At 35.6% G+C, this 13,003-nt stretch overlaps 1 protein-coding gene across 33 annotated transcripts in view; it reads left to right on the top strand.

Annotated features, from left to right (window-relative positions):
• Nucleotides 1-13,003, top strand: part of HDAC9 (histone deacetylase 9) — a 921,222-nt gene that overhangs the window by 678,997 nt on the left and 229,222 nt on the right. For all 33 annotated transcript variants that reach the window (XR_012432611.1, XM_045387612.3, XM_065542223.1 and 30 more), the window contains one exon: nucleotides 4,065-4,114. Coding sequence is in view for 32 of the 33 variants with exons in the window: in XM_045387612.3 (XP_045243547.1) it covers nucleotides 4,065-4,114 (50 nt within the window). In the remaining variant the exon portion in view is untranslated. The remainder of the gene's footprint in view (nucleotides 1-4,064; nucleotides 4,115-13,003) is intronic.

The raw sequence follows: 13,003 nt of genomic DNA, 5'->3' as shown, positions 1-13,003 counted from the left end.
GATGGGATCATGTTTTAAATGTTTTAACTAAAAAAGACATTTTAGGAGTTTTTCCTTCAAATAAATATATTGTGTCAGCACTAAGTTATTGAACTCTTTCACCTAATTCAATGTTATTTCAAAATTGTTTTATGTTAACTGGTCCTAAACAATTTGAAAGTAAGTAGATAACATATAGTAGGTAGGTATCTTGGAAAGCAATTGTAAGGAAGAATTAACAGTTACTCATTATAACACTTACAATATACCTTTTTAAACAAGTGGCAAACATCTCTAAGTTTATGACATGCAGGCATATGAGTGAGCATAAATATGCCCACACATGTGTGTAACAGTATAGGTAGCAGTAGCTTGGGGAGAAGTAAGATCAAAAGGGAATACATAAAGATTATCCAATTTTTAGAAAGTACATTGCTAATATTTGATGATAACAATAATATATACTATCGAATTAACATATATTATTATGAATACAAATAAATCAATCTAAACATATATGCTCATTTTTTTCCTTCTATTTTAGAAACCAGTCTCTGTACATGCAGATGCTTTACATAAAATACTTCTTTTGCTGCAAATATTGTATAATAAATGTTCTTATTTTAACATGAATCAATAATCCTACCCAACTAACCAAAAAGATGAAGTAAACCAGACATTTTAATTGTCATGATTTTATGAGGTCATAATACTCAAGCATTCAAAAATAGGGGACTGTGTCCATGTCATTATTTTTTAATTGAGTTAAGAAAAAACAAGTACAAAACCTCCCCCACTTTTTAAAAATCTCTGGTCCTAAAGTATAAATCACCCTTCCAACTTTATTGGAACAGGCTGGGATTGATCAAATTGTGAATATATAAACACACATTTGATAGTTGAGAGGTGCTCTAAACAACCATTGTTCCACATTTTAAGAGAAAAGACATATTTATAAGATAAATGAAGTTTAAACTTTTGCAACATCAAACTTTTATTTATAAAACATGGCTTTTTTTTTTTCAAGAAATTTGGCACTTTTGAGCAAACCTAATTTTTGTAAAACATTTGATGGGTGTATCATTTTAAAATTTGATGATTTAAAAATGAATTTCCATATATAATTTTAACTTGGACAAAGGTTCCTTTCATGTATGTATGTGATGAAAGCAGCAAGTACCTATGATTCAATTTTTAAAATTTTAATCTAAATAAATTAGCCATTTATCTCATTAATTTTGAACATTTGATGTGAAATAATATTCCTACAGTTGATAATCTTAAAGTTAGCATTCTATACATGTGTGGAGTTTCATATACAGTTCTCAGCGATCATTGCAACAATTTCACTATTGTGTGTGGGCTACATGAGTACACAGAAACAGGGATGTTGCATTCTATCAGGTCTTAGGGTTGAGCACTAAATTCAACCGCGTCAACACTTCAAAACTACTTCTCTTTCCCTAGTGTATCCAAAAGTTTATCTAATTTTTCTCAATTTCAGTTCAAAGTGAATAATTCTATTCTTTTAAAAGGTTAACTTTTAATACTTTTTTTGCTTTTTGTGAAATTCGGATTCTTGTGGGTTTTTGTTTGTTTGTTTGTATCTGGAAGACCAGGTTGAAGCGGCCATATGTGAATGTATAGAAATTCATAATCATCAAGATGTTTTCTCTCTTTTTATCCATTCCTTTCACTTCCATATATCCTACTACTTCCCCCAGTTCCTCCCAACACAGACGGGAGATGTCTTTTCTGAGTTAAATTAATGCTATTTCCCTTGATAGTTGTGTTCTAGAGTTAGGAGGAAAGGTTTAAATAAAAGTTCAGTATGACCAGACCTATCAGTCTTTGTATCTTGAAAGACATCTATAGACGATAAAATAATTGGATGTGAAAATGAACATCATTTATCTCTTTAAATACTCTAGACCCTGTAAGGTGACATTGAAAAGACATTCTCTCCAATTATTTCTGGTGCAAGGTTTTCCTTAGCATTAATATTCCTGTCGCTCTTATAACCAGTTTCCAGTTGTCTTGCAGCTAGCCAAATTTCAGTGCATTGATAAGACAATATAATTAAAAGTAAATCCAGTCAGTTTGGTGAAATAAAAGTTTCTCACCCATTTCTAAATTTAAAGTATCAATTATATGCCTGTTTTGTATTATGTAAACATTCTCCTAAGTAGTTATTAAATAATAGTATTAAATAAATCTCTCCTAAGTAGGATACTTATTTTGCTAATTCTCTTGGGGGTTAATAACTTTTTAAAATTACTCTTAAAAACTAATTTATTGACTGGGCACAGTGGCTCATGCCTGTAATCCCAGCACTTCAGGAGGCCGAGACAGGCGGATCACAAGGTCAGGAGATGGAGACCAGCCTGGCAAACATGGTGAAACCCCTTCTCTCCTGAAAATACAAAAATTAGCCAGGCATGGTGACGCGTACCTATAGTCCCAGCTAGCAGGAGGCTGAGGCAGAAAAATCGCTTGAACCTGAGAGGTGGAGGTTGCAGTGAGCCGAGATCTCATCACTGCACTCTAGCCTGGGCAACAGAGCGAGACTCCGTCTCAAAAAAATTAACTTACTGTGTTATGATATTATCTTCATTCCTGTTTGTTGACTATGAAGAATTCAGAGACTAAAATGTACATATATATTTTAATCTCACAGGTGACATATGAATATACTCTTGCAAAATATTCAAGGATACAGATATATTTTTGTTAGAAACAACAACATAAGAAAACTTTACTCCTCCCCAGAAATTTTCATGTGCCTTTTACTGGTGCCAATATTGCAGTTTTAATATTATTTTATGATTTTTATTATTATTTTTAATTCTGTTGATGTCTCATCTTTTTGTAAAAATAAAGATCTCTCTTTATAACTAGATGGCTTCATTTGCACATACATTTTTCTTTATCGTTTTTCATATTGTAGTAATTGCATTTAAAAAACCAACTCATATAATGTATTGTTTTCAAAACAAACTCTCTTCTGTGACAGTAAAAGCTATTTAGACTTTTACTGACGTGGCATATGAATTCTACTACAAACCCGTTTTCAATTTTAATTTCTCATTTCATTGACCATCGATAGAACAAATGAATGGGATAGGTGAATTGGAAATTTGTACCTGTTCTACCACTGAACTGCTGAGTGACATGCTGAAGTCCATTCAGAACCATTTGACTATGAAATAGAAATGTTCACTGCCTTTCCCTGTGATTACTCCACAGGCAGATTTTAATGAAGATTTAGTAGCAGTTACTACTGTTTTTCTCTATTCATGTAGTAGATAATGTAGAAAATAAAAGTACAGGTAAACAAAATAATTACTAAAAATCCCATGAAACACCAGTTCTAAGAGATACTCACAGTTCAGTTTTGGGCATCTATTTTTGAAGAAGATATTTTATATGGATATTGATGTTGTATAGATCCCCAAATGGGATTATCTGTCATAGTGTACTGTTTAAAAAATTGTGGATGTTAGAAGTGGCTTATGGTGTACTTGGCCTCAGCTCTATCTTAAAGTAGATATAGCTCATATAAGCAGCCATACTTAGCTGTGTCTTAAGTAGAAATTAGGAATAAGTCTGTACATTTGAGAAGATATTTTAATATTTGAAATATTTTAAAAATGACAGTATGTGGTGGCATAAACCTTGTAGCTCAAAACATCCCATTAAATGAATATACTCAGTGAATAGCTGAATTAGTTACCGTAAATTTAAAAAATGGTAGTGTGTAATACAGACATGCAGGCCAACTTAAAAAAAAAATCTTGTGACCCAAATCTTATGAGCATGTGTTTATTCTTGTGGGGCAACAGACTCTACATGCAATAATATTTATATTGATTTGCTTTCAGTTCTTATTTTTGTATACAGATAGACAGAACAATGATATTCTGAAAATTAACGTATTGAATAATTGGTCTGAAGTTCTATTAATTTAATTTTGCATCAAGTGATAAATGCCATTTGACATATGGTTATGTGTTAATAAACACTAACATTTTAAGAACTATATAACCCCAATTTATATATGTTTTTTATATCCTCTTACTCTATAGGTGATGACTCTCAAAAGTTTTTTTCCTCATTACCTTGTGGTGGACTTGGGGTAAGTACGAATTGGTTTACTGCCTTTAAATAACATAAAATCACAAAAAAAAATCTTTTTTGATTTATCTATTCAGTTATGTATGAGGTTATTTCTCAGTAAAGGTTATGCTAGACTTCAGGACTGCCTACATAATTTGCAGAGCTAAGTGCCAAACTAAAACATGGCAGCCCTTGTTAAAAAAAAAAAAAATTCTTAAGAATTTCAAGATGGTGGCAATACAGAATTAAACCAAGAGCAAGGCCCTTCTAACTGTAAGTTCCCATGTGACTGCACAGGTCACCCACTCATGAAGCCAGCTTTGCTAGGCCTTTATATAGCTGGAGAAAAGGTGCTACAAGAGGGTTTAACAGTTTTGCAGCCGAATTCCATTTTCACTAGAATCACATTGAGTATGCACGTGCATTATATTCCTGGTGAAAATGGCATAGACATCACAAAGTGCTTTACATTATGGGACATTTTTTGGTGAACCCCTTGGGGACATTTTTATCTTCAATAATTAAGGTAAGCGTTTTGACTCAACATATTTAGACCACATTTCAAGGACAAATTTGTTAGAACCCAGCAACACATGAAGAAAAATGTCTACATTTTTGTAGATGACTAGAACATACCCTATAACCTGAAATCTATTTAAAGTTAACCCTTACCAGTGACAAACCATCATCCTGTAGAACTAAGTGTTATGTTAGAACAACATAATTCTAGGCGAAGTTTTCAAAGACTATGGTATTTAAGTCAATTAAATTGACTCGATGTTGAAGGCAAAGAACAAAACTAGTCACATGTATATCATGTTTTAAACAATTGTTTTGCTAGAACTAGATTTGATGCAAAGAAATCTCGAATATTTTCAGCTTATTCTATCATTTTGGTGATGCCAGATTTAGTGAGTTGTAGCCTTTTGTTCCTTTGTCTATGATTCTGCCAGTTCTGGAAAACAGTATGGTAGCTATATCCGTTTGCCTCTGTGTGGACTTTACAGTTTGCCAACAAACTGAGTCCCAAAACAACCTTGTGAAATAGTCATTGTTATTAACACCATTTTGCAGATGAGAAAGTGAAGGCTGGGAGAAGCTAAGTTATTTTCCTGAAGTCACACAGTAAAGGGTAAAAAGCTGAAAGTATGGGGGTGATGTACACGTCCTTGTCGAGGAGTTCCAAAAGAGCTTTCTAGACACTTGCATGGCTTTCATCTTTAACAAACTAGCCTCAGCTTCCCTCTCTTCCCTCTGGGTCAGCAGTGCAGCAGTGTGGCTGATGTGGTATAACCCCTTTGTGACAGCTCACCAGTGACTTTTGCTTTTTGACCACCAGCATAGGACAGTCATCATCCCACATTCATCCTTGCTCATTTTTAGCCAGCCTCCTGTGGAGCTGGGAGCTTGCAAAATCATTCTGGAAAGCAGAGGATAAGCTGACTTTTAAAATGGGTTTCATTGGCTTTGTACTTATTTTCAACATCTCAAATGGCTGTTTTATGAGAATGGCTGCCTACCTGTAAAAGAGGCAAAAAATGAAACAAACCTAATGACTGCTTAATGGGAACAGCTATGTGGAGGAAATCAAAGCTATTAAAAGGGTGGTGGCCATCAAACCCCACTCATTTAGAAGTATAGATGATCCCCAAGTTATGATGGTTCAATTTATGATTTTTTGATTTTATGACGGTGCAAAAATGATATGTATTCAGTAGAAACCATACTTTGAATATACAGTCATTCTATTTTTCACTTTCAGTACAGTACTCAATAAACTACATGAGATGTTTAACACTTTATTATAAAATAGGCTTTGTGTTAGATGCTTTTGCCAAACTGTAGGCTAATGTAAGTGTTTGGCATGAATAAGTTAGGCTAGGCTAAGCCATGATGTTTGCTAGGTTAGGTGTATTAAATTCTTTTTTGACTTAGGACATTTTCAAATTTCAATGGGTTTATCAGGACTCCATCATAAGTCAAAGATCATCTGTATATTTAATGTATGACCCAGGACTGAATTGAGGCCATTCCCCAGGACTCACCTCCCAAATCTGACCTGGGATGTGCTTTTAATTCACTATCCCTTCAATGCAAAGTTCCTCTACACAACCGCTCTAAACCCAAATTGACTTGTTATTTCTCACATAGGACTGCTTTAGTAAACTCTTCAAAATGACCAAGGAATGAATATTGGCTGCTTCCTCTGGACCAGTATATTAAACATAATGCACAGTGCACAGTGTGGGTCATAGAGTAAGTCCTTAGTAATGTCCCCAGAGCTGACCTCACCTGGATGGTGGCAGCAGTGGTGGTGGATAAATCTAGGGGTAGGCCGGCAGAGGCAGAAGAAGGAGCCCTGCATTGTTAGTTTGACTCTATCAGTGCTGGAGAAGGTTGGAGAAGAGGTGATGCTTATGTAGGTCAGGGTGGGTGTGAATGTGTGTGTGTGTGTGTGTGTGTGCAAGTTTGCACTTGCTGATGCTCTTGTGAACTAGTTTGACTCAGCATTTTTGTTTACAGGAATGAAATAGTTTTCTTAGCCTTTCAAAAGCCATCTTGCCCTCTCAGATTTTTGGTTTTGGTACAAGTCTTAGGAGAATCCCTGGGTCCTCTGGATTTAAGCCAGTCTAAATTTTCGCCTCCAGGACAATCCCAAACAGATTAGCTATATGAAAGATCCCCAGTATGATCTCAGAGGGCCCCAACTTGGCAACATGGGAGCACCCTAGAGATTTTGGAAATTACTGAAATGACTTTTGTCTTAAGACACGGTTCTGTCTCAAATTACCTAAGATTGACCTGATGATTTCCATTCTGCAATATTCAGTTATCCCCAATTGTTAAAGTAAACTCCAGTTCCTTAGAATATATAACTTCATTCTAAGCGGGTTTAATATACGCCTACAGAATACTGATGGGTTAATTGGCTTTTGAGGACACTACCTGGGACATTATGAAATCAGAACATCTCTACTTCTCATTAAAATTCCCCCTAAACTTGCACATGGTAATTTAGTGTTGGTCAAGCAGCTCAGTGGATGAACGATATTTAAGGTGCTGTGAAATGTGCTCTCCAGAATTGCATTTCGAGCAACAATGTCAAGGTTTCTGAATTCTTTTGTGTTTGCTTTTCATTTTGTTCAGTTATTATGGCATGACTCATTTCTTATTACTGTGTGATTGCACTGCAAGAAAATGCAGCAGTTGAAAAGAACATTTGACCAAATCCCAGGCCTTGGTCATTGTGTAGTAAAATAGATAATTAAGGGACTCTGAAAACAAGAGCCAGTGCAGGATCACTTCAGTTCTCACTCCTCAGGGTACATCACTAAAAATAGTGATCATTTGCCTGGCCATCTGACCTGCTGCTGTGTGAAGAAATCTTGAAGTCATTTCTCAGCCTCATTTTCCCCTCTTCACTTGATAGGCCACAGAAAAACCCACAAAAGCAAGGACGAGCAGGCTTTTATGATAATGTCGTCATCAGCTCCCAGCTTCAAACGCTTCTGCGGCTTTTGAGTTGTCATTTATAACTTGGAACTGAATCGACCCATAATTCCCCTGATACACTTAGAGAAATTGATAACAGACTCTGCGCTTCTTTTATGGCTCAGAGGAGGCAACTCCAATCACATCACTATTGGCAGGCAATATTATTTTTTGACATGGTTGTAAAAGTATAAAGGGGCTTATGGCATTTGTTTAGATGAGGAATGGGCTCTCAAGCTGTGCTGGGGTTTACAGGACCAGATCAGTGAGAAGCAAAGGGAATATGATGTTTGCAAACAGGATATGATTTTATATAAGTTTGAGTTTCATGCTCTGTTCCCTGGGGAAAGCCCTGCAGACAGCAGAGAATTCCACTTTTATCCTACAGCAGACAAGCTCCCAGGGCCAAAAGGCAGAAAAATAAACGTGGTCAATGGGCAGTGTCAGACCCTTGATTGGAAGAGGAGGAGCTGTGGATGAGGGAGCACAATCCCCTAGGAGGAATGAGGATTTGCAGGGCATGGGCAGAACTGGGGCCTGCCTAAGTGGTTGAAGATATGCAAAAAGAGGCTCTAAAAGGTTTAGCGAAGGCACCTTCTCCAGCAGCGACTCAGTCAATCTGTGAACACAAAGTTAGCTTTTTATTCCAACTTTTCCTCTGTTCATATTCTGTTTGATTACACCTAGATCTGACACACTTAGGAACGTCATTTTTGTGATTGGGGAAGAGGAGACGGGGAGAAGGATTAGGTGATTGTGAGAGGGTGGTAATTTAAGGCCCATTTGAATTGCCCTGAGGTTTTCTGCAAACATTTCAGTTGTATACCAACTATACTCACTATGCGAGAGGCAGATTTGGATGAAATGTCTTCAATTTTCTTTTATCTTGTCAGAATTAAAATGTAAGCTCTCCCCTCTTATTTATAAATTTATAGATATATGTGTGTATATACATATATATACACACATACAAGAAATATTGCATTATATATACACATAATCAGGAGAAAATTGTACTTTATACCACGTGTATATCTTCATATTATTTTTCTAATTATTACACCACATTGGTCTTTCACATTTATTCTTCCCAGTACCAGTAAACAATATTCTAGTGGCCAGCCCTACGAAGAGCTGCTCTGGTGTTTCCCTCTCTGTTATAATACTAGGGAATGGCTTTTGTTTTATGACCAAATCTATGGACATATAGTTAAACTCCATGTGACAAAACTTGGTTAATAATGCATTTTACTGCTGTGATTTAGGATGGTCATCTTTGAAATAAAACTAATATTTTCAAAGCCATAATGTGTGCCATCAGATGAGGCATGAAGGGCAGGAAGAGTAAGATAAGGCTTGTTGTCGATGACTAGACAAGGTGCAGCATGCAAAAACCAATGAGATAAGACCACTGCTCTCAATCTCAATTGCTCACAGCCTGGCCATTGGGCTAGTTTAGAAAAAGGCTAAGCTATGAGAGCACAGAGAAGGAAGCTTTTAAAACAGCAAAGAAAGAAGAGGGGTATGGAAATTACTCAAGCAGTTATAAGCTAAATCTTCAAGAAGAGTTAGTAATAAATGTGTGTGAGTTGTGTGTTGGGGGTGGTATGAGTACAGGGTCGTGGGAGGCAGCCAGGCATTGACTGTTCAGGCATTAGAACACACCATATTTTTGACAATTGCACCAAGCTGTTGCCAATTAGTAGAGAATTTTTTTTCTTCCAAAAAAGGAGGGAAAACCCCACCTTCTGTTTATGCCAAAACTTTGCATGTTCCTGAGGTTTTGATATTGACTCAGAAACCTCTTTCTTCATATGTTATTTCCACCCAATTATCCTGAGCAAGCACAATGCCTTTTGTTACATCAGCAGAAAGAGGAGGGGATAGCATCTGTTTCTCACATGCAGTAATCAGGGTAATGTTGACTTCCCTCCTATTAATGTTCAACTCAAACCTGGCTTGCAATGAGTAAATTCATTTCCTCCACTATTGCTATCAAAGAAGTATCACAAACTTTTTCCCTCCAGCACAATAAAAGGATCCACCCTGATTTGGAATCTCTCTTTTTTATATCTCCTCTTCCTAATTGTATTTGGATTTTCATCAGTTTCAGACTTGATGCAATTGATACTAGCAAGAACACCCCATGGCACCTGGCAAAATTAAAACTGCTAAGCCACCTGAGTGAAACTGAGAATTTAGTTTCATGCTGAAAATTCTATAAAAAGATTATGTGGCCTCAGACTTGGAAAAAATTGTATGAAATATTATTAAAATCAGGGAATTCCTTCTAAATTGCAAAGGAAGTTTCCGGTATTGCATAGATTATGCTAATTGTGTATACCCAATAACAGTTGTTGGGATGTAGACAACACTCCCTACAGAGACATGCATGTATACATTACTCTGCGTATGGGACAAAATGTGAAAATGTATAGAATCATTAAGCATCCAATGCCCATTGCAGAAAAGAAGAAAATGAGAGAAGAAAACCTTAATTTTCTCCTTAAGTCACTTAGTTGCAGCATCTCATCTGTGATTAAATTCTTTCAGTTGCTTTGACATTACGGCTAAGTACAACAAGATGCATTTTGAAATAAGAATACTTCATTTTTTTGTTTAAAGTAAACATGAATATCACAAAGCTGTTAAAATTCTTCTGTTGACAAAATAAGAGGCTAAAAAAATGCCATCATCAAAGATTTATGTGTGTTTTTTACATTACTGGGGCCACAAGACCTATTTTTATTTAAAAAAAAAAGTATATATATACACACACACACACACACACACACACACGTATAAAAGCAACTGTGTCTACCAAAGTAATGTCAATAACAGAGAGGAAGAAAATGATTGTGAACATTGAGACAAGAAGAAATTGAGCCTTAGGCTTTGTAGTTGCTGAAGGTAAATGGATTTGACGAACTTTAAATTTCTATTTAACTTAGAAGATCTATGGCTCGATTAAATAAAAACTGAGAAAGTAAAACATACTTGAATACATTTGAAAATATGATCATCTACTGATTGCTACTTCTGACTGCCAAGGAGACGTAAGGCTTAGATCAAATGAACATTTAGAGTAGACAAAGGAAAGGGGACTACCTAAAAAAAAAAAAGAATACTTGTAACAGCCTGAAATGCAACTACATTCAGGCCCACCTAAGCTTTTCATTTTAATGTGAAGTAACAGCATTTGTATTTTTCATCTGTCATATTTCCACTCTGAATAGTTAGTTCAGATCTAGATATTAACCTCCGTAACAAACTAATATCCAATACGTAAAACTGATGTGTCATTATTGGATTTGTCTTTGTGAAGTATTTTAACCACAAATTTAGTAAAGCATCACTTCTAAACTTTCATTAGTGGACAACAATAGTTTTTTTTCAAAATTCAAAACCAAAATAAATCAGCTCTCTGAATGCTTGAGCCATAAGCAGGTAGTTTACAGTGGAATCCCTAGGATTTAATCATTCCCCAACTTAAGAAAAACCCATAGCTTCTGAGTTTTAGACTAGCAGTATCATTATTGCAAGAGTGTCTTAACTTTAAATATAAAATAATAAGTAAAATAAAGGAATTAAATGACTAAGCAATGATTCTCTTAGCAATAGAGCATGCATTGAGTCATTGTTTCTATGAAAACTGATAAGACTATTAAAGGACTAATATATTTGATATTTCTATGCACCTGAAATCATTTGGTAAACTTATTCTGTTATATTCCAAATAATATGATTTATATCATCTCTAATTGATATTTACTGTAGATACAAACAGACATTCCTTGGAAACATTGCAGATTCAGTTCCAGAGCAACACAGTAAAACAAAAAGCACAATAAAGTGAGTCACACAAATGTTTTGTTTCTCAGTGCATACTAAACTTATCTTTACACTATCCTATAGTCTATTAAGTGTACGATAGCATTATATCTTTAAAAATGTACATAATTTTAAAACTATGTTAAAAAATCCTAATGATCATGTGAGTCTTCAGTGAGTGGTAATCTTTTTGCTCGTGCAGGGTTTTGCTTCAATGTTGAGGGCCTTACTCTGGATAAAGCTTTGGCTTAAGGGAATGTGGTTGGGTTGATCTTCTGTCTAGACCACTCAAACTTTCTCCATATCAGCAGTAAACCTGTTTCACTTTCTTAGTATTTGTGTGTTCACTGCAGTAGCGCTTTTAGTTTCCTTTAAAAACTTTTCCTTTGCATTCACAACTTGGCTACCTGTTCGGCACAACAGGCCTGGTTTTGGCCTTCTCAGCTGTCAACATGCCTTCCTCACTAAGCTTAATCATTTCTAGCTTTTGATTGAGAGTGAGAGACGTGCAACTCTTCCTTTTACTTGAAGACTTAGAGACCATCATAGGGTTATTAACTTGTCTAATTTCAATATTCTTGAATATTAGGGACTAGGGAGGCCTGAGAAAGAAGAGATGGAGGAAAGACTAATTGGTGGGGCAGAAATCACACACAACCTTTATCAATTAAGTTCACTGTCTTATATGGGCATGATTCATGATGCCCCCAAACAATTACGATAGTAATATCAAAGATGACTGATCATAGATGGGCATAAAAATAAAATAATGATGAAAAACTTTTGAAATATTGCATGAAATACCAAAATGTGACACAGAGACAGGAAGTGAGTACGTGCTGCTGGAAAAATGACGCCCATAGACTTGCTCAATTTGGGGTTGCCACAAACCTTCAATTGGTAAAAAATCAAAGTATCTGAAAAGTGTAACAAAGTGAGGCACAGTAAAACGAGCTGTGCCTGTATAGATCCTCCTGACGATCTGTAAGCACTTCTCAAAATGACTTGTTTCATTTTGAAATGTGACCATTTAAGAAATAAAAACTAAGGCCTACAAGTAGTGAAATTCTTTGCAACTAAATTGATTGCTTTTCTCTCCTTAATCTATTGCCTCTTTTGAAAGACAATATACCATCCTTTCATTCATTGTTAAATAAGCATGTAGTGTCCCATGTGCCAACTATGTACTGTCCTATGTGCTAAGTATGAAGCAACATGTAGACTCACATTTTTTCTTATGTTGTGTGTTTTTTTTATCCTTTTCAATTCCCACTCATATATCTTATCGTACTTATCACTTAGACTTTGCGTTGATTTTCTTCTATTCGTGTTTGTCAACTCTGATGGGAATGGCCTGGGAGTTCATAGGAATAAGGAGAGAAGATAATCAGAATATCCAGACTCAGTTGAACAAGATTAAAATTCAGTTATCTAATGAAATATTTCTACAAGATGACCTTCTTGTCTCAGCTTTCTTTGTTGGAGGCATCCAATTTATTTTGTTTGTTTGAGACAGGGTCTCGCTCTGTTGCTTGGGTGGGAGTACAGTGGTGCAATCACAGCTCATTGCAGCCTCAACCTCCTA

This window comes from Macaca fascicularis, chromosome 3, assembly GCF_037993035.2.
Source record: "Macaca fascicularis isolate 582-1 chromosome 3, T2T-MFA8v1.1".
Lineage (NCBI taxonomy): Eukaryota > Metazoa > Chordata > Mammalia > Primates > Cercopithecidae > Macaca > Macaca fascicularis.
The sequence above is the reverse complement of the archived record's forward strand: the minus strand, read 5'-3'. Positions and strand labels throughout refer to the sequence as shown.